The sequence below is a fragment of the Gracilinanus agilis genome, chromosome 2 (genome assembly GCF_016433145.1).
Source record: "Gracilinanus agilis isolate LMUSP501 chromosome 2, AgileGrace, whole genome shotgun sequence".
In the NCBI taxonomy this organism is placed as follows: domain Eukaryota; kingdom Metazoa; phylum Chordata; class Mammalia; order Didelphimorphia; family Didelphidae; genus Gracilinanus; species Gracilinanus agilis.
The window spans coordinates 457805761-457828569 of record NC_058131.1 but is presented as its reverse complement, the minus strand read 5'-3'; the positions used below and the strand labels follow the sequence as shown (position 1 = coordinate 457828569).

At 39.3% G+C, this 22809-nt stretch overlaps 1 protein-coding gene across 1 annotated transcript; it reads right to left on the bottom strand.

Moving 5' to 3' along the window:
* Window positions 1-6885: 6885 nt before the first annotated feature.
* Window positions 6886-22287, bottom strand: RDH11 (retinol dehydrogenase 11). The gene is made up of 7 exons (XM_044661995.1): window positions 22220-22287; window positions 14911-15029; window positions 13997-14152; window positions 13332-13436; window positions 11921-12130; window positions 10706-10895; window positions 6886-7809 (listed from the first exon to the last, which is right to left on the bottom strand). The coding sequence occupies exons 1-7, from the start codon at window positions 22285-22287 to the stop codon at window positions 7707-7709; spliced, it is 951 nt and encodes a 316-aa protein (XP_044517930.1). The 3' UTR covers window positions 6886-7706.
* Between the last annotated feature and the right edge of the window lie 522 nt (window positions 22288-22809).

The window sequence follows — 22809 nt, the reverse complement described above, 5'->3', positions numbered from 1 at the left end:
TTTTTGGCATGCATGCCATATGTTCACCATCACAGATCTATGCCTTTATCAAAGTCATTGATAAAAATGTTAACATGAAATCAAGCATAGATTCCTGAAGTACTCAAGCACTGGAAGACTCCTTCGACAATGACATCAAACCACTAACAGTTATTCTTAGGGACTGACCATTCAACCATTTTCAAATCCACCAAATCTAGCCCACAGCTCTCCATTTTTCACAGAGGAATAGCATGAAAACTTTGTCAAGTGTTTTACTAAACTATATATACAACATCCTCTGAAATCAGTTTAGCAACCTTGTTTTATTTTTCTTCTTTCTTACCTCACGTAGCCCATTGGAAATAAAAAGAAAAACTAAATCCTTGTAACTAATGAGTATAGTCAAGCAAAATAAATTTATATAATGGCCATGGTCAAAAATATCTTTTAAAAAATCTTTACCTTCAGTTTTAAAATTCATACTATTAGTTCCAAGGCAGAAGAGCAGTAAGGGCTGGGCAACTAGGAGTTAAGTGACTTACCCAGGGTCATATAGCTAAGAAGTGTCTAAGGGCAGGTTTGAACCCAGGACCTTCCATCTCAGAGGCCTGGCTCTCAATACACTGAGCCACCTAGCTGTCCTCCCATCAGGCCCATTCTTGAAGCTTTTCCACTTTGGTAGGATCTAAATTGAGCTTGTACTCTAATGGCAAAGCCTTCAGGAATCCAAGGGTCACCTCCATGCCATGATATAGCATCATAATAGGATTTTGTGGTAGACTATATAAACATAGCATATAAGTTTACTGATGAAAACACATTTCAAAATATTATAATCAAATCAAAGCTTATTTGGTGCTGCAGCTCCCTAAAGTCTTTGTTCTAGCTACTATAAAAACCATGGAGGAAAAAATAAGTGAAAAGGGATATGGAATGAGGTTATCTAACTTTGGGAAAATAGTGATCCCTCCACTGAAATACTCCCACCCCATTTCCACAGATGAAGTGGGGGATGGTGTGTGTCAAATGACATATTTTGTAAAGCACTTAGCCCAATGCCTAGGGTCCTTTACTTATAGAAGGTAGAAAAGGATGGGAAATGATGCTACTTCCATTAATCTTCCATGGAGAAGTGGCCTCATTACTATCTAAGATAATAGAACTAACTTCAGTTAGTTCTTAGTTAGTTAGGCTTCCTGAATGAGGTTTCTTGAGGGCAGGGACTATCTATTTCCTTTTTTCAGCATAGCACAGTGCCTGGCATACACTGTGGATCCTTAATAAATATTTATTGATCAATCGATTGAGAAGCATAGTAATAAAAATATACCTTTCAGTATTAGATTGGGATTAGCTGTTTCCTTCTTTTGGAACATAGATACCAAGAAGTATTTCCTCCTTTGTTTTCCTCATAAATTCTCTATACAAGAAATTGTATCCCATATCTTTCTTGCTAAAGAACTGCTTCTATCCCTGTTAGAGTCTTTTTCAGAGAAAAGGGAAGACCCTTGCAATATATAGATCAAGGGAGAAGTTGGTGTTTGTCTTTTATTTTCCAAGATCAAAATAACATCCCTGGTAATGTCTTTTGACTCACCATAAATCGAATTTAAGTGAGGCAGAGTTGGACAAAATCTTCAGCCTTACTCTTCTAGTAATCTAAGACAAGACAAAAGTCAAGATGACTGATGATGACTTAGGAGACAGTGGTTGACTTTGGTATTTGACCAACTTCTTGGTTATTAGAACAAATTGTTCTCACCTATCCTTTCAGCTGAGGATTTGCCTGGAGTATCCACACCTGCCCCCTAACTCAGTGACAAGTTTGAGACCTGTTGGTTACCCTTCATCTGGTTTAGCCCATCTGCCAAGACAGTTTTATGGGGTATAGTTCTTATGCATGCTATAAGTTTTTTGAACCACGGATGAGAGCTAGGTGGTACCAAAGGAGGAAAATGTCCCTGAAAAAACTTTGGTAAGCCTTCACGTCAGAGGTACTAGTCTTTCCTGAACACCTTTACACCCCAAGGGATAAATTAGAAAAGAAGGAATAAAGGGAATTTTGTCACTGAGATAAGAAATATATAGCATAAGGATAATGCTCAGTTTTCAATATAATCACCATTATTTGTAGATCTAAATTTATCATCAGTGTTTTTCAGGTACATGGCAAACTGAGGTCTGTTGTTAAATAGAAGTTTTACTGTACCTTTCTAATTGGATAAATAATTTGTGGAGCCGGGCAGCATGGTGTTCTCAGAGTGTGGCCCACAGACCTCTTGAGGTCTTTCAGATTCTTTCTGGAGGTTCTCAAGTTCAAAACTATCTTCATGATAATATTAGCATGTTACTTGCCTATTTAAAAACTCCCTTTTCCAATTATCTATGTGAGGTCAGATTTTCTTCAGCTATTTCATCTGTTATAGCCAAAAAAGCTTATAGAAATATTGTAGCTTATAGCTTATAAGAATATTATAGCCAAAAAGCTAAACTTGGCAATTAAGCAAGGGGTTTTTGGATAACGTCATGCCCGGCTCAAGCAGGGCAGTTATCTCTGACTCACAGTCCCAGGGACAACTCCTGGCTGAAAGCCCCAGGGCCCCTAGATGAAACAGCCTTGAAGATTCCTAGACAGAACAGCCTTGAAGATTAAGAATCATGTCCCGTGGCACCTGAAAGCATCCCCTACTCCCTCTGTCTAGCTATTAGCTCACCCTAAGACAAAGGCACCTATATCCCAGAAACATAAATATTCCCTCTTCTGAATGCATGCTTCGGGACTCTCTTTGATGAGTTTCCCCAGTGCGTACTGGCAATAAAGCTTTCTCCTGCTTTGATTGCATTGTCTCGTGTGTTCCTCTGGAGGCCACCCATTTTGAACCCTAACACATCCAAAACAATACATTACACCAAAATGAATGTAGAAGCAGATAAAAGAATCTAGTTGTCTTCTATTAAAGACATGAGGGAGATTTGCAAAAAAAATTTGTAAAATAAAGCCTCTGCACTAATTTTTTTGTTTTAGAAAAGATAATTTTAAATAAAATATTATTTATGTTATTATTAATGAATTAATATTTTAATGTATCTATTAATTTCTAATAAATACAGATAGATGTAACCCAGAGTCAGTTGTCATCTTTTGTCCTCAAGAAAAAACAAAACATCAATTGTGATGTCCTTTGACTCTTGCATAAATTGATTTTAATTGAGGCAGAGTTGCACAGTCATCAGCCTCACTCTCTTGCCCAGCATCATCCAAGTCCAGTGGCAAGACAAACGTCAAGACTAGTGATGGCTCAGGATGCAATGGATGAGTTTGGCATCTTCTATGTCATAACCAAGTTCTAAGTGCTCCATAGCATCTGCTTCCACTTCTTTCATGGCTATTGGAACAAATTGTCCTCATACACTCATTCCACCTAGGGAAGTCTTCATATCCCTGGGGTAGACATCCCCCTAATTCCTTGGCAAGTTTAAGGCCTGTTGGTTGCTGTGTGAGGTCTTCTGTAATTTTTTTTTAAACCCTTACCTTCCAATTGGAGTCAATACTGTGTATTTGTTCCAAGGCAGAAGAGTGGTAAGGATAGGCAATGGGGGTCAAGTGACTTGTCCAGGGTCACACAGCTGGGAAGTGTCAGGCCAGATTTGAACCTAGGACCTCCCATCTCTAGGCCTGGCTCTCAATCCACTGAGCTACCCAGCTGCCCCCTCTTCTGTAATTTTTAAGAGTATAATGTGATCCTCAATACTTAAAAATTTTTTTAAACTCATACATCTTCTGTCTTAGTATTAATTCTAAGATAGAAAAGAGGCAAGGACTAGGCAACTGGGGTTAAGTGGGTTAAGAAGGTCCTAGACCAAAAAATTGGAAAACTGCCTTTCTAGTGGCCTCAGAGTTGAGAAGACTATTGCCTTTTGTTATGGGGATTTGGAAGGAAGGTAATATGGGATTAGGTAGGATGTAATAGGGAGATGCAAGCTATATGAGGCTGAAGCTAGGGGTAATAACTGATAGGATCAGGGAACAAGACAAAGCAAGGGATCCAAGGCTGAAGGTATTCAAGTGAATATACTAGGTAATAGGGAAGTTAAGGCAATATAGTGGACAAGGAAGGTTCAATGATGAAGGATGGCAGCGTAGGAGGTAGGAGACAATGAGGGAATGTCTGAGTTCAGGGAGTATAACACTGAGGTAACAAGGATTGCCAGGGAGAGGATGAACTAATCTAAACAGGCAAACAGCAGCAGGACATACAGACTAGGACTTAGACTACTAAAACAAACACTGAAGGGAAATAGACTGATTGAAATTAACTACAGGCTTTAGTTAATATCACAGGAAGGGACTTGTTTTGAAGTTACACCTCTTTCAAGATGGATATCCCAGCTTCCTTCAAACCCAGAGTATGTTGATTCTATTCTTCTTCCCTTTCTTACTAATTAACTAATGAAGTAACCAACAGATCTGTTTTAAACACAAAGGAGTTTATTGTCTTCTCAGGTTAGATTGTCTGGGTAAAAGAATTAAGGAAGCCCTCACAGCTGCTTAGAGAAACCTCAGGTGGGGGAAGGGAAGCAGGAATGGAGTCTGAGAAAGGTTCTGCCTTTATTCAGCTCTCAAGGTGATTTTGAAATCAAAAGGGATTAGGATGATGGCTACAAAACCTCTCTAGATAAATTACTACAAGGGTAGAGCTAAACTCTCACAGATTTGATCTAACTCTCTGATTCACTCTCCTTGTTCACTCCTACCTTATTTGGGTAAGGGAAATTAAGGTAGGAAAATGAGGTAGGGTATGAAGATTCAAAGGTTTTATCTAAATTAACAAATCTCAAAAAACACTTCAAAGCTAGGCTAGGTTTTCAATCTCAAGAAGAAGAAGGAGCTTCAGCTCCTCCACGAGTTCCCAGGTCCAACTGAAACTTTTTCTCAGGATTCTAAACTCCTAACTGACATTAAAACTCAGCCAAAGCCTGCAAAACTGCTATGTCCCCCCTCTCTGTACTACACTTTGTGCCTGGGAAAATCTCTCAAGTCCCTCAAGCAATGCTTTAAGACAATATCTAACAGAATTGTTACTAAACTGGTGGAAGGTGTTTCCTTGTCAGGACTTCCCACATCAATAAAAGTAGAAGTCTAGTAAAAAAAAAAAAACAATACAGAATAAAGAGCCATCCATTTTTATTTGTCATGAGCTGTTCCATATAAGTTAAATGTTAATTCAGTTGTACGACAATTCTTATAAAAAACAAAAATGCCCCCTCTGCAGCAGTAATAGATCATTTTCTAGGCCATAACAATGACAATATAGAAAAGAGATGAGAAGTGTTTAAATATGAAGAACCAGAACTAGTCCCCTAATTGTTCCTCTCCAAAGTTAAACATCTGAAATACCAGTCCAGGAAAAATAAATCCAAATCCTAGCAAGTCACTATACTCTAAGCAATAGAAGCAAGCATTTTTAATTCTTGTGCAAGCATTAATGTAAAAAAATTAAATTCTACATGTAGCAGTTGTACCCATGTCTACATAAATGGAAAACAAATGCTTTTGGAAGAATAATAATAGTTAACATTTATATAGTGCTTATTATGTGGCAAGTACTCTGTAAGCACTTTACAAACATCTAAGTTGATCCTCACAACATCTCTGGGAGGTAGGTGCTATTATTATCCCCATTTTATAGATAAAGAAACTGAGGTTTAATGACTGGCCCAGGGTCATATAGCTAATAAGTATCTCAGGCTGGATTTGAATTTAAGTCTTATTGACTCAAGACCTGGCATTATATCCGTTGTATCAGCTAACTGCCTGGAAATTGAATAAAATGATGCATAAATCCAAGTATGCTTTAATATGGGTCATAGGTAGTGCTCTATCAGTGATAGTTGGGACTAAATTTTAGTTTCTCTACTGCCTTACAGGCTGGCCTCTTGAATTCCTGCTAGCCCTCCACTTGGACTCCATAGTGTATTCTATCTCTTACCAAACATTCAACTTCTAATGCTCTCCCCTCCCCATCCTCTTCTAATCCTTTGCCTTCTGCCAAGTCTCTGCCCATATTCCCCTGCCATCTGCACTAGGATACAGCTGAAAGAAAGGTCCAGTCACTTAACTAGTTTGTGGTTATCACTGAGCCAGAAGGGCAAGGACTACAAAGAAAAACAGTCTATCATAAAGATATCTCCCTCATTATTACTATCTGTTGTGCAAAAATGGGGTCAATCTATTGCAGTGATGGTGAACCTTTGGGAGGAGTGTCAGGCCTTGCTCTGATCCCACCCCCATAATGCTGTGCCCAAACCCTCGAGTGCCAGGTGCACCCTGCCCCTCTCCCCTTACTCTACATAGGGGAGGGAGAAAGCACTCCCATTGGGCTGCTGGGCAGAGGTGGGTGAAGTGAGTAATGTCCACAGTGAGCATAGAGAAAGGGAGGGGAGTGGCCTGAGCACTCTGCTCCCCTCCAGCTCTGTCCACTGTGAGGGTGTGCTACCATTGGGCTACTTGGGCAGAGACGGGAGGAGATATGAAAAAATGTCACCAGGCATGATGGAGAGGGGAAGGGGAGCAGTTCTGCCCAAGTCCCTCTGCCTTTCTAGTAATGAACTCTTGAGGGGGGGAGGGCGGCTGTGTGCCCTCAGAGAGTGCTCTGTGTGCCATCTTTGGCATCTGTGCCATAGGTTAGCCATCACTGATCTATTGCTTGGTAGCAGTTGTGAACAATACTAAGTTAAATGTGATTGGTGTTGAACAATAATTAAATAGAACTTTCCAATCCTTTTTTTTTTTTTAAACCCTTATCTTCTGTCTTAGAATTGATACCAGTATTGGTTCCAAGGCAGAAAATCAGTAAAGACAGCAAGAAAGTGTTTGAGGTCAAATTTGAACCCAAGACTTTCTATCTGCAGAAGAGCTCTCTATCCACTGAGCCCTTCTCTCCTGACTTTTTTATAAAGAGAAACAAAGGCAGAAGGAAGAGAAATGAGTCACCTGACATCACAACATGCAGTCCTAATTTCTCTTATTCTTTCTCTTTTCCTATCTTGTCAGAAACAGCAAGAAAATGACAAAGAACATTTGGCCTTTATTTTCTCCTAAATGGAGTAGAAGGAGAGGGCTGGATTTTTTTTTAAGCTATCATAATAAAAACATGGCATGCTCCACCATACCCACAATGGCTCCAAGATGACCCAAGGAAAGAACCAAAGTGAAGTCTAGGCTTAATAAAGATTTTCCTGAGTGAGTCTAGACTTTAGAGCTTTGAATTAATTTTTACCAAACAGAGAACCTGGTTTTGATCTTGATGAAGAGTCTCCAGACTAAGATTACAGAACTTTTCTCCCAAATGCAGATCAGCTAGGCAGAACTAGATTCCATCTAATAAAGGTCAAAGAGGGCTAAAATTTCAGTATAATCCTTCCCTCTCTGTCATCTGGCCCCATTCAGCTAGAAGCTAGCAGGAGGGAAGAATTATCTGCACATGTAGATATTGGGGTCTTGCTTTCCCTGTATTATGACTGATGGCCCTGGCAGGAACAGGGGACAAGGCAGAGACATACAACTAAAGGATATTTAGAAAGACCTGGCAGTGCATTGGGCTGTCACCCTGAAGTCAGGTAAGAAAACGTCTCCTCTGTGCAAGGACTATGCTCCCTTTCCATTAGCCTTAGAAGTCCTTTTGGCACATGAAAACTGAGCAGTCTAAAGCTGCTCTTTGGCGTCAGTCCTGCTGGATTCCCAGCATGTCGCAGCTGGCATCCCACAACCTCCTCGCCGTTGTCATGTTGCGTCCCCGAGAAGAAATCCATGCAGGCCTGCAGTCACTAGAGAAGAAAAGAAACAGGCTATTGTCACTCATGATGAGCATAAAGCAGAGTTGTTTGATCCATGCTTTGGACAGAGCCAACTAAAAATGATAATGGCTAATATTTGTGTAGTACTTATGTGCCTGGAGCTTTATCATTTTTAGCTCTTAATTCTCACAATCATTTTGGGAGGTAGGTGCTATCATTGTCCCCCCGCCCCTTTTATAGATGAAGAAACTGAGGCAAGCAGGTTAAGTGACTTGCCCAAGGTCACATAGCTATGAAATATCTGAGGCCACATTTGAACCCAGGTCCTTCTGACTTTAGGCTTGTTTCTCTATTCACTGAGCCACTTAGCTGCCCCAGAAATCTTTTTTTTTTTTTCATGTCACATCACCTCTCTAGCCCTCAGTATTTTCTTTTTTCTTTTAGTTTTTAATTTTATTTTTTTTTAAAACCCTTAACTTCTCTGTATGGGCTCATAGGTGGTAAGAGTGGGCAATGGGAGTCAAGTGACTTGCCCAGGGTCACACAGCTGGGAAGTGTCTGAGGCCAGATTTGAACCTAGGACCTCCTGTCTATAGGCCTGACTCAATCCACTGGGCTACTCATCTGCCCCTTTAATTTTAATTTAAAAAAAACAAACATCTTTTCATGTTTCCACGATTCAATTTCTTTTCCTCCCCTTTTTCCTCCCCTCTCCCAGAGTTGACAAGCAATTCCACTGTAGCCCTCAGTTTTCTCATCTGTAAAATGGGTTGGATAACATGACTGCCAAGGTCTTTTCCAGATCTAACATTGATTGTTGAATAGTACCTGAAAAAGTAGACTAACTTCTGTCAAAAACAGATTTTACAGTTACCCCTTGGTAGTGGTTGGCACAAGTGTATATTATAATTTTTTATCATTTTTATCATTAATCCCTTATTTATTATTATCATTGCTATTATTATGTTATTATTATGTGTCAGGTACCCTGTTAGGTGCTGCAGATACAAAGATGGAGCTCACATCCTCTTAGGATAGACAACAACTACATATAAATTAAAATAAAACATAAAGAAAGTAATTATAAGAGAAACAGCTAGGTGAATCAGTAAATAGAGTGCCACACTGGGATTTGGGAGATCCTGGGTTCAGATAAGGCTTCAGTCACTTCCTAGCTGTGTGACCCTGGAGAAGCCACTTATCCCACATCACCCAGCCCTTCAGGTGGGAGGCCCATCAGTTACCCTTGGATGGTTTTCCTGGGATGTAGCATATCATAGGTATTTGATAAATGCTTGTGTAATTTAATGACTATATTTTGGCCCACAAAATCATCCTCCAAAGACTGTCTTTGTCTCCTTTATTCCAAGTGATCTTTGCTTAACTTAAGCCTTTGATCTCTTTTCTTTTTTAAAATTTGTAGGTAAGGACATTTTATAGTCTTTTAGAAACCTGTCCTAGCATCTAAATAAGTGATTGGAGCCCCAAATCCTTTACTCAAATGTAAATGCCCACGCTGCTCATAGCCCTGAGCTCTTTGCTAAATTGGACCTCTGGGAAAACATGAGATTTCATAGATGTATGGGGAGACCCTGGGGGTAGAGGTTGGAACATTAGATTAGATTTATAAGACATTAGAGCTGAAAGGGACCTTCGAGTTTATCTAGTCTGATGATTTTCAATGTGGTTGGAGGACCTTTAAAACCCTTCATGGAATCTGCTACATTAAAACTATTTTCATAATAATACTAATAAGATGTTATCTGCCTATTAAAATAGTCTTCCTTTTTCCAGCTACCTCTCTCTAGGAGGCTGGATTTTCTTCAACCAAAACAACGTTATCACAACAGACTGAATGCAGAAGCAGATATGAAAACCCAACTGTCTTCTAATAAGCCAGACATTAGAAATTCACAAAAAATATGTAAAATAGTGTCACCCTTCTCACTAAGTTTTTTTTTGTTTTGGAAAATATTTTTCATTAAAAATGTTACTTGTACTAATGTACAATGTGTCTATTATTTCAAAAGAATGAATAAATATTTTTAAAATGTATCCATTTTAATTTCTAATGTAGTAAATGTTGATAGCTATTATCCACATAAGCCTTTGAGGACCTTAATTATTTAAAAAAATTCCAAGGAGACCTTGAGGCCAAAAAGTTTGAGAACCTGCTAATCTCAATGCCCTCAGAAATGAAGAAATAAATGGGGCCTACAAAAGCTAAGTGATTTGCACAAGATGCAAAGTATTTTGGGTGAGGATATCTGAGGGGATGGCTAGCTGCTGCTTGAGTCCATAATTAAGTATACTTTTCCAATGTGATTTGCAGAGGAAAAATAGTTCCATCAAATGAATCATGGTACAGGGGTGATAATGTTAACAAGATAGTTCTGGGGGAAGCTGGGTAGCTCAGTGGATTGAGAGCCAGGTCTAGAGATTCAAATCTGGCCTCAGACACTTTCTAGCTGTGTGACCCTGGGCAAGTCACTTAAAACCCATTGCCTAGCCCTTACCACTCTTTTGCCTTAGAACCAATACATAGTATTGATTATAAGGGAAGGAAAGGGTTATAAAAAAAACAAAACAAAGACCCCAAGATAGCAGCATTTAGAATTCAAGTCTCATTAGTCCAAAGAATTTTCCTCTTTATCACAATTAAGATACAGAAGAGCCAAGCCTATAAAACTACATTTCAAATATGATGTGGTGAAAAAAGTAAAATTGACAAACTATTCAGAGACTACCTGGCTCTATCAATATAGAAAAAAATTGAATAATATTTATCAGTAATTTGAAAATCACTTGATAATTTAAATTTTCATCAACATAAAGCTTATTTTAAAATCTGAACATATTATCATATAACTGACATCCTTTGGGGAAGGGAAGAATTCTGACCTCACCTCTAGAAACAGATTTATACCTGAAATGGTTCCCACTCAGAGGTTCAAGACCCTCAGTCAAAGCACAATACAGGCTGGTCTGGGCTCCTTCCTGCGGGGTCTTAATGAAGGAGGAGAAGAGCTTAAATAACAGTTTCAGGAAAAGGGAATGCCGAAATAATTCAGAGTTGACGGTTCCAGGATGTACAGAATATGTAGTAACTCCAGTGCCTAGAATGAGAAAGACAGGAGTTATGAGAAGGGTAAAGCATTCTTTAACTTTAAATAAGAACTCAGCATCTCGATAAGAACAAAGAAAGTGGAAGAACCACCAACACAAAGGTTTCCAAACATTGGGTTATTACCAGCACTGTTCCAGAAGTCTAGGGCATAAGGCAGGCTCCTGATGGACATCAATGAGACCCACCTCTACAGAGAACAAGCCTGGGAATTATCTATCTGTTTTATTATTTGTTATTATTAAAGAAATGATGATCTTCCAACCTCCTGACAAATGAAGATCGAGCCCCCAACTATCTCAGGTTGTGGTGTGGGTCCCTATTTATTTTCTTACTGACCCACAGAACAAGAGATACTTGAGATGTCAATAGGCTAGGCCCAAATGTGTGGTATTCTTCATCCTGTACATTTTGGAAAGAGAGATCCTACCCAAATTAAGAATGAAGGAAGATAGCCTTCCCTATTGCTATTCTTTCCTTTCTGTTCCATTACCTCCATTCCTGCCTAGGTTCACCTTTTTTTTATTATGAAGATATTTTATTTTACTAATTATATGTAATAAATTTCCACATAAGTTTTCCGAAGATGTATGGTCCAAATTGTTTTCCTCCTTCCCTTCCGTCCCTCTTCTCTGAGCACTTCAATTTGGGTTATGTATGTGTTATCATTCAAAACATTTCCATGTTGTCCATTTTTGTAAGAGAATAATCATATAAATCAAAACCCCCCAATAAAAACCCAAAGAACTGTTAGAAATGAATATTAATAAATGTTTAAAATTAAAAAAAACAACAACAAAGAAACTAAAGTGAAAAACTGTATACTTTGATCTACATTTTGACTCCAACGGTTCTTTCTCTAGAAATGGATAGCATTCTCTGTCCTAAGTCCCTCAGAATTGTCCTAGATCGTTGCATTATGAGAGGAGCTAAGTCTGCCACAATATTGCTGTTACTGTGTACAATGTTTTCCTGGTTCTGCTTATTTCACTCTGCATCAGTTCATGTAGGGCTGACCTTTTAGTCTCCTAGATAACTCCTGGGTAAAAAGCACATTGGCCAGCTTGCTGTGGCAGTAGGCAAGGCTCCGGTTATAGTACTTCTCGCCATGTAGGTTGTAAAAATGGATCCTGCCCAGGTGAAATGCCAAGGAAGACAAGTTCACTACCCTTGATGGGGCTGATTCCTTCAGCCTCTCCAGCAGCAGGTGGGTCAGAAGAAAATGGCCTGGGAGATATAGAAAAGAAGAAAGTTCAGAGGCAATAATAGCAGGGAGCCAATTGTAAAAACTGGGACTCATGGCAAGTTCCTCATTTTATCTCATCACTAGCATTTATTTACATAGCATTGTCTCATCTGATTTTCATCAAACTCAGGAAGATTTAAGGTATTATGCTCATTACAAATGTGGGAACTAAGTTTGTGACTTGCCTGGTGTTGCTGTAAGCTGGGTCAGAAAGAATCTTAACCTAAATCTTCTCAATCCAAGTTTAGCGTGGTTTCCACTGTGCCATGCTCATTTAAAAAACAACAACAACAACAAAAAAGCCTTACCATTTGTCTTAGATTGTGTATTGGTTCCAAGGCAGAAGAGCAGTAAGGAGTAAGCAATGGGGATTAAGTGACTTGCCCAGTCACACAGCTAAGAAGTATCTGAGGTCAAATTTGAACCCAGGTCCTCCCATCTCTAGGCCTGGTTCTCTATTCACTGAGCCATCTAGCTGCCCCAGTCATTCTAGGGTTTTTTTGTTTTTTAAAGAAAAATTAGGACTTTTAATTCCTCCCTGAAATTAGCCCTGATGCGATTGTAGAAATTGCTGGACTTAGGGAAAGGAAAGAAATACAGAGGCCCAGGTGGAGTACCAGATTCTAGTCCTTTTAGACAAACAGTTTTGTGTATGGTTTGGCCAGAGAGCAGGCTCAATACTATAGGAATAGCTTGAGACAAGGGATTTCTCCTATAAGAGGTGTTTGAATTTTGGAGATAGGAAGTCACATTCTGTCTTTTTTCCCCCAGCACCTTTAAAATATGGACTCTCTAACATGAACCTATTGGTAGGAATTATTGCTTGAAACAACCATTGGTGCCAAAGCAATGTGGTAGTTGTGAAAATCTTGAGGTAAACTGAACCTAAATCACAGAACTGTAAGAAGGAGGGACATGGGGCAGCCAGGTGGTTCAGTGGATAGAGAGCTATGCCTTAGAGGCAGGTAGACCTGGGTTCAAATGTGGTCTCAGATACTTTCTAGCTGTGTGACTCTGAGCAAGTTCCTCAACACCTACTGCCTAGCCCTTACCACTCTTCTGGCTTGGAACTAATACAAAGTATTGATTCTAAGATGGAAGATAAAGAGTTTGTTTTAATTTATTTTTAGAAGAAGGGATTTAATAAGAGCATCTGCTTTCTGGCTATGTTTGATTTCTTACCTAAGTGATTGACTCCCATGTGCATCTCAAATCCATCAGCTGTCTTAGAGTAGGGGCACATCATCACTCCTGCATTGTTGATCAGAATGTGGAGCTGTTGCTCCTCTGCAAAGAATAGGGGAGAAGATGAAGATTTTAGAGAGTTTAGCAGCAGCCAGCTAAGGCTACCTACAAATAATCAGACATGGAAAACAAAGAGATTCAAGAACCAAATGTTCTTGATTTTCCTTTCACCTGCACAGGTCGGGTTCAATCAATCAATCAACCAATCAATTAATCAATCAATCAATCATCAATCCTGCATCCTACTGGATGTCAGACTTTATGCTAACTCCATATGCTGTCTGACAGACAGATCTGCATGAATCAGGCAAGAGATTGACAGATGCTGTTGACCCTTAAAAGAAGAATTAGAGGCATCTGCTACTTAGAGAAATCGAGAATGGCTCCCAGTGGACACAAGAGGCTCGACACCCCTACTGAGATGCAAGATTAGAATCCAATCTGGGTCATTGCTCCCACTCACTGTTTCTTAAAGGCACAGATTTTATAGAACAACCAATGGCAGTTCAGATCTGAGCCACAGAGGAAGGGTGCTCTTCCCACCCTTGTTTTTTGCCTCCCTCTTGAAGCCTTACATCTGCATTGCCTGGTTCTACCCTCACCTGCCAGGAAGGCTTCAGCAAAGGCTCGGATTGATTTGGTATCAGACAAGTCCAGCTTCCGCACCAGTACCTGCTGGTTCCCCGTCTTAGCCCGGATCTCACTGGCTGCCAACTCCCCCTTTTGCAAATCCCTGCAAGCAATATACACTCGAGCTCCTAAGAGGAAAGATATAAACAAGTTCAATTTTCAACACATTTTTAATTTGATTTTAAAAATGAATCTGGTAGTGATTCTGATTTTGGGTTTAGGGGAGGTTCTTGTATAATCGGAAAGGGGCATCAGCTTGTAATCCCTGCACCCTGTGTACACACCCCCTATACCTTATCCCTTATCACAGGGAATAGGGGGATAAGTCAAAGAGGAAAAACTGAGTCATCCTCTGTGGGGGAAGAGAGTGGATGTCCCACTTAGTTCAGTTCCCACCAGCCTAGAAGCTCCAAGCCTGGAGACTGGGGCCACAGGGGAAGTCACAATGGTGAAGAATCAATAAATAAATACAAAGTGGGCAATGGAGACGGGATGAGAGGGAGATAGTCAGAGTCTAAGATGGGCTCAAAGTCAAATTAAGTGCGTTTGACCATAGAGATTCTTAAAAGGGTAGTGAGCTCATCCCAATCTGACTGACCAGGATGAATGGAGTCAGGTTTACTGTTGATCTTTTAATGTTTCGAGGAGGAACTATTAGCTCTGTTTCACAGAGAAAGTCAGTGGTGCAAAAAGGGTTGGAGTAAATTACCTCCATTAACGTGGCACACCCAAGGATGGTGGGCAGAGGGTCAGAACTCAGTGGGATAAGGGAAACAGATTCTAAAGAGAATCTTAAATTCTGAGCCATAGGCTCCTAAAGCTAAGGGGAAGACAGAATACCACAAATATTAAGAGAAAGGAGATGTCTGGAGGAACATGAACTTGCCTCTCTGAGCAAGGTCTTTGGCTGTCTCCTTCCCAATGCCCGTGTTGGCTCCAGTGACTATTACTACCTTTCCAGGAAGCTGTACAGTTGATGTACATACTCCTTTAGAAAATGCTTCCCTATGGAGAGAGAGGAAAAAAAATTCATCCTTTTATTTTTTTTCTGATGAATTCCCCACCTCAGCCTGGGTTTCTTGTGCCTCAGGTCTCTACAGATCAAAACTAGAATGTGCTGTGATTTCTTCCATTTTGATAGCAATCAGGTAACCACATCCTGTTTTCCTATCAAAAGATTTTTTGAGGGTGGGCTTTTTTTTCTAGAGAGAGATGGAAGAAAGTTGCAGAGACAATTGGTCTTAAGTGCACCCAGTTAAATGAATTGCCTCTACCTACATGCTGGTAGCAGAGGCAAACTTAGATGACTCAATGGATAGAGGGGCTAGGCCTGGAGTCAGGAAGACTTGAATTCAAATCACTTACATTATAATATTATATTATACAATATTATACAATTATATCATAAATATATTATACAATTAAAATAATAAATTGCAAAAGACTTAACTACTCTAATCAAGACAATGATCCAAGAAAATTCCAAAAGACCCATGATGAAAAATGCTCTCCACCTCTGGAGAGAGAACTAATGAATACTGAATGCAGATTGAAGTATACTTTTTTCCACTTTTTGTTTTTTGTTTTTAGTGTGCTTTCTTTTGCAACACAGCTAATATGAAAATATGTTTTGTATAACTTCACATATATATTGCTTGCTTTCACAAGGAGTAGGGGAAGGGCAGGATGGAAGAAGAGAAATTAGACCTCAAAAATTAAAAAAGTTGTTTAAAAAATTTTAAATGTAATTGGGAAATATTTAATGAAATAAAAATATATCTTTTTAAAAAACCCTTACCTTCTTAGAATCAATACTGTGTATTGGTTCCAAGGCAGAAAAGTGGTAAGGGCTAGGCAATGGGGATTAAGTGACTTGCCTAGAATCAGACAGTATAAGGATGATATTAGAAATTAGGTATTGTTATATTAGTTTAGAGAGATAAGTGAAGAAACTGGCTTGAGAAAGAATTGGTTTGAAGCAGAGCTGAGAGAGTGTCAATTTCAAATGTTGACAGTTGTAATGGTTTCTCTGTGACAGTTACTCTTTCTGGGTGTGGCAATGGTAGTTGGTCTCTGGCAGTTGATAAGAGTCACAGACAGGGATTCTCTCTCTCAGGGCTGAAGGAGGTAACATCTTTGCCTCTCTCTCACTGTCTGAGGAAAAGACCTGAAGAAGCTTAGTGTTTTCTTTTTCCAAGTTGGGAAACACGATTGACTATCTATTGCTATTTTTATAGATTGATTTAACTCTGAGAAGACCAAAGAAAGCCCTGGTCTTTGGTTTGGGCTCTGAGTCTGTTAAGGCTCAGAGTCCTAACTTGATTCTTGTTGAGACTCAATCAGCTAGCCTTTGTTATTTTTATAACTTGGAGGCAAACTTAAGAATTATAAGAATAATATTGTTAGTTTATTTAGAATAGTAAAAATTTGGGTTAGTCAGATCAGGAAGGATCAGTGTAGCCTGTAGACATGGGAGAAGTAGTTCCTTGCGGAACCAGGGAGTTTTATTTGAGTGGAGTCAGAAATCCTTTTTATCCTTATATATTTCAATAAATATTTTATTTTTCATAACAAGAGTCTCTTTAGCATCCTTGCTCCTGGCCCTGAAGAGAAGTTCATGTATGAGCTTCACTTCACTGATATAAACTGAAGATACTTTGTTAGCACAGCAAGCAGAGTATCAAAATCAGTTTAAAATCAATAATCAATTTTTTGCCTATTATTTTTACAATCATTCACCTATTATTTTTATAGTTTGGTGAGTTACATAGAACAAAGAATCAGACAATCTGATTTTAAAGGTCCAACTGTTAACTTGGGCAGTTGGAACCATTATCACACACAGCAGGCAGTCTGTGGAAGCAGCTAGAGCTAACGGTTTCACTATGAACTCTAGTAACAGTGACCTGAACTCTAGGTGGTTCCAGTCTCCCAGTCAACTTGATTCAAAGACTGTGCTCTCAGAAAACCTGGTGAATTAGCTCCATAAAATCACCATGGGCTTTTTTCTGTTAGAAATGGCTTCTCTCATTGTCACTATTGTACCAGAATATATACAAAATTTACTTGCCTATGACTTTCTAATGCCATTACTCTCACTGACACTCCTACAATTAATCTCTTATGTCCCTGTTTTTCATGTGCTTTAACATGATGATCAAATCTTTGGCAATCATTTTTAAACATTTAAAAGCAAGCATCAAGCAAGCTACTGCAAAGAATGATCTAATGTTAAAAGCGAACTATCTAGAGACTAAACTAGATAAAATGGAAACTCAATATGAGGAATTACTTAAGGCTAAACGGACAATGGCAGAAAGTAAAGAACATGAAGCAACTAAGTTAGAGGGTGCAACTAAATCAGATAAGCCAACTAAATTAGAAATGGAAACTGAAGCATTAGAAAGCATACCAGCTCATATGTTTCCTTCAAGGGAGGTGCCTATAGTGTCCTCAGAGCGTGGTATAGTGAATCTCATGTACCACAAAAGGTTTACAGAAACTGATATTGACAGTTTTAAGAAAAAATACCCCAAAATATGAAGAAGAAACAATGGGGGTTGTAAAGCAGTTCAAGCACTTAATTAAGCTTTACAATCTTTATTTGGACTTTGACATCCTTATGGATGAATTATTGACAAGGAGGGAGAAACAGCAGATTATAGAGGATACTAATAATAACCCCTGAATTGCCAATTGGCCAAATGAGGATCCTGGTTGGAAAGTTAACTCTTTTACAGGGTACAGAGACTTAACTACAGCCAGGAAGGCAATAATTGAAATTATGAGGCAAAATTCCAGGAACCTGGTCTAAATTTGAGTGCCTAAAGCAGGAAATGGGAGAGACTCCTTCCACTTTCCTTGACAGAATTATTGACTGTGCTGAAAAATGGACTGAGTTGAATATATTAACAGAGGAAAACATTAATCGCATTTGCAGACAGTTTGTGAAAAATGCATGCCCTGCGATCCGAAATTATTTTCAGAGTAACTGTCCAAATTGGTTTGATATGGGTCTTGATGAAATTTGGAGAATTGCTAATTGTTTTCCAAGATGAGAAAGATAGGCAATCAGAAGAGAAAAATAATACAATTGATAACTTAACCAAAGAAATCAGAGAACTTAAAAAAAAAAAACCCAAGACTGAAATCCAATGAAGTGCAAGAAAAAACAGTAGTTGCACTAAGAACTTATAGACAACCCAGAAACTACAGACAATACATACAAACCCCAAGATGTTATCTTTGTGACAAACCTGGTCATCTCATTAGAGAGTGCAGATTTAGAGGACAATTCTTTGGGCAAAACTTCAGCTAGGAAGTATCTAAGGCCAGATTTGAAACCAGGACCTCCCATCTCCCTCCAGGCCTGGATCTCAATCCACTGAGCCTCTTAGCTGTCCTCAATAAAAATATCTTAAAAAAGAAAACAATCAACATGAAGAATTAAAAAAAACGGAAAGAAATGTATGAACTGATCCAGAGTAAAGAAAGCAAAACACAGTACAGATCTACTATAATATAAACAAGAACAGCCAAACTTGGGTTAATTGGAAAGACCAGTCTTGGACCTGAAGAACAGGCATGAAGTACCATGGATATGGAATATTGCATATGCTTTCAGAAAGTTGCCTTGTAAGTTGTGTTTTCTTTAACTTCTATTTTAACTTTGTTAAACTTTTCCTTTCAGGTAAGGATTCATTATGGAGTTGTATGGGGAAATAACTATGATGTAAAAATGAAATCAATCTTTAAAATTTAATTAATTAATTAAGAAGAATTTTCCATGGTTACATGATTTATGTTCTTTCCTTCCCCTTTTTCCTCCCCCCTCCTAGAGCAATTCCAATGGGTTTTACATGTAGCATTGTTCAAAATCTATTTCCATATTATTAATATTTGCAATAGAGTGATCTTTTAAAATCAATATCCTCAATCATATCCCCATCAAACCATGTGATCAATTATATGTTTTTCTTCTGCGTTTCTACTCTCACAGTTATTTCTCTGGATGTGGATAGCATTCTTTCTCATAAGTCCCTCAGTTGTCCTGGGTCATTGCATTGCTGCTAGCAGAAAAGTCTGTTACATTCAATTGTGCCACAATTTATCAGTCTCCCTGTACAGTGTCTCCTGGTTCTGCTCCTTTTGCTCTGTGTCAATTCCTGGAAGTCTTTCCAGTTCACATGGAATTCCTCTATTTAATTATTCCTTTCAGCACAATGATATTCCATCACCATCAGATACCACAATTTGTTTAGCCATTCCCCAATCAAGGAACATTCCCTCATTTTCCAGTTTTTTTGCCATTACAAAGAGCATGACTATAAATATTTTTGTGCACGTATTTTTCCCTATCTCTTTTGGGTTACAAACCTAGCAGTGGTAAGGCCGGATCAAATGACAGGCATTCTTTTAAAGCCCTTTGGGCATAGTTTCAAATTAATTAAATCAATTTTAAAAAATTTAAATTACAATAAAAAAACGAACACGGGTTTCAATTTCAAAAATTACATTTGGTCTTTGAATCCCTAATATTTTGCACAGTGCCTGGCACATCGTAGGAGGTCATGAGCTTCATTCTGAGAAAAAAGATTAACTCTGTTCCATCCTGAGCATGCTTTCTTGTTGCCGTGGGGAAATATGAAAATGTTGAGTAATAAAATTTGATCCTTGTATAGGAGGCTTTGTCTGCCAGTTAAGTGGGGTATTCATTCAGATCTAAGAAAACTCTTTGGAGTCAGGACACCTGGGATTATAATCTGGTGCTAAGTCTAGCTGTGCGACACTGAGTAAGGCAGCTTGACTCTTTGAGCCAGAGTTTCTATAACTGCAAAACAGGTTGTGCAGTTATAGAACAAAAACAATATAAGCACTACCAGCTTCAGGGAGGGAAAGTACTTTATAAAGCTTAAAGCATAATTTAATTAATTTTTTTATGGGGTGACTCCAGGATCTTCAGTTTTTACTTTATACTCCATCCAAACTGCAGATAAGACCATATATAGTACACTGTACATAGGAACCTAAACAGTTAGGATTTCCAAAAGGAAAGAAACAAAAAGAGGAAATAACTAACATGGGGATAGGCAGTCTTTAGCTTATAGACAAACACTACTCAAACTTCTTTAAAAAAAAAAAAAAACCCTTACCTTCTATATTAGAATCAATACTTAGAATCCAAGGCAGAAGGGCAGTAAAAGTTAGGCAATGGGGGTCAAGTGACTTGCCTAGGGCCACATAGCTAGGAAATATCTGAGACCAGATTTGAACCTAGGACCTCCCTGTCTCTAGGCCTGGCTCTCAATCTACTGACTTATCCAGCTGCCCCTGCTGAAACTTTCTCAGGTTTGTTTTCCCCAAATGAAGGTCTTGTGCTTTTCTACCAAGCCATGGCTCCTCAAAACTTTTATTAAAAAAAAACCAACAAAAAAACAAAAAACTAGCTGCCTAGTTTATTGATCGTTTATCATGCCACAGAGTATATTTCAGTTTTTTTTCCCTTCTAAATCTTTAATCTATAACATGCAATTTCATATGCATGTGCATTCCCAGATACTATTTATGGTTGTGACAGACTATTCGGTGAGTTGATTTTAAAAACAACACCAAACTTATTTTGCAGAGAATAGATCTTCCCTCCTCATTCCCCATACTACTTTTGTGTTTCAGACCATAAAATTAATGATTAATTCTCTGTCTCCCTCTCTCTCTGTCTCTTCCTCTCTCCTTTCTCTCCCTCATCTGTCTGTCTCTTTCCCCCTCTTTCTCTCTCTCCCTCCCCCTATCTCTGTCTGTCTGTCTCTCCCCTCCAACCTGGACTCACAGTTCCTCTCTCTCTCTCTCTCTCCCCATCCAAATCTGTGATTTCATCAGTTTCCTCAAACTACCTCTATAGATGCTGATCAGTAACTATTCTGCAATTTAAAGAACTGGAGATTCACCTTTGGCACAGTGAATTTAAAGGAGGGAATTTTCGCTTTGTTACAAAACATTATGTGCCAGAGGCCAAACCTGATGAGGTCCCAAGAGTCTGAGGTGAGGGAGGAGGGGCGGGCTGGCAGACAGACAGACACAGACATAGAGAGTATAAGAAGTTGTTCCACATCCTAAATATGTCTTCAAGCGCCTATTTAATTCCATTATGTGCCCACCTTCTTTAATGCTCCATAGTTATTCTTGGTTAATCACTCAGATGGAATTAGGCAACCCCTGAACACACAGCTAATCCTTCAGAGGAAGTTTGTGTTCTCTCCTCCAATAAATTCCTTGGAAGGTTTAATTTGTTCTTGGTTTGTAGTTAGTGGAATTCCCCTCCCCCCTGCCAAAAGTGAGTAATTATGTTTCTGGATCCTTATGGGAGAAGATGCAATGCAGAAAATAATACATGGCTCACTTTGGTCCTAACATGAAGTTTTTGGTGGTGGTGTTTTGTGGAGTTTTTTTTGTTTTGTTTTGGTTTGTTTTTTAATTTAACCCTGAGGCTAAAAGATGAGTATTTCACTTAGTGAATAATTGAATATGTTACTGCCCTTTGCTGCCTAGGACTCTCTCAGTGTCTCGAAGGTCAACAGAGACCTATCTATTAAGTTAAGAGAAAGAACAGATATTGCACTTTATCAGAGACTGAAGGCCTTAGGGTCAGAGGAAAAAAAATGTGTTCTCTCTACCTGAAACCTTTGGTTAAAAATGTTTACCTTTTGGGGAGTTGGAGTGATCTAGTTTCACAATTTCATTAATTTTATCAAACTAATTCTACCCAAGAAAACAACTTTGTAGCTGGTTACCTTAGGACCAAGGGGAACTGAGCTATTTTTCTGCACTGCATCTTTTTCTCCCAGGGGAGCTCCCGAAAAACACAATTCCTTTGAGGGAGCCCAGCACCAACTGACGAGGCTCTGCTGAGTCCAATCCAAGGGGAAAATTAAAACCTATTAAATGAATGGGGGTGCTCTGATCTCCTACAATTCGGACCACTTTCAATGGATCAGAGATGCTCTGGGGCCACTGCTCCCCACCGAGAAGAGCCTTCCCTGGCATTTGGCTCCCCCTTACAAGGAAGCACCAGGCGCGGCTCTAATAAGGAGTCTCGTCCTTCCCCTACAGGGATAGAGTCTTCACTTCTTAAGGAGAAAATGGGCTGAGAGAAGGAGAAATGTAGAGGACAAGACTGTGGCAGAATAGATGGCACTTACCTGACGTGAGGTGCTGCCCAGATCAGCAGAAGGACGAGGGAAGCCAGCAGGGCCAGGAGCCAGAACATCTTTCCCTCACCTGGCCGGGGCTGTGCCCTGGCCGAGGAGACAGCAGAGGCTGCCCCCAATGCTATGGCTGACTCTCTCCCGGGCACACCCCATTTCGATTGCAAGAGGTTCAACTGGGAAAGAAAGCAAAGGCTTCTGGGTAATGTAGTCCAATTTTGACTTCTCCTGGAAGCAGCCGAAACTCAGAGGGGGATAACTATGGCAAGATTTCTGAATCCCATCCCTGGAGTCTTCATCTACTCACCTGAGTGGATGGGGGGGGGGACAACTTGGGGGGATAAATCGACTGTTTGAGCATACTAGGGTGCAATTGTTTAGCTTGGTTCTTTATGGAGAAAAAGGAGTATCAATTTCAACTCAGTCCTTTAATCACTTAGAACTTAATCACTTGTCATCGCTGACCCTCAATTTCCTCATCTATAAAATTGGGGAGAGTCATAGAACCTACCTCTCAGGGTGGTTGTGCAGATCAAATGAGATAATAATTGTAAATCCCTCAGCAGTTTCTGGCACATAGGCAG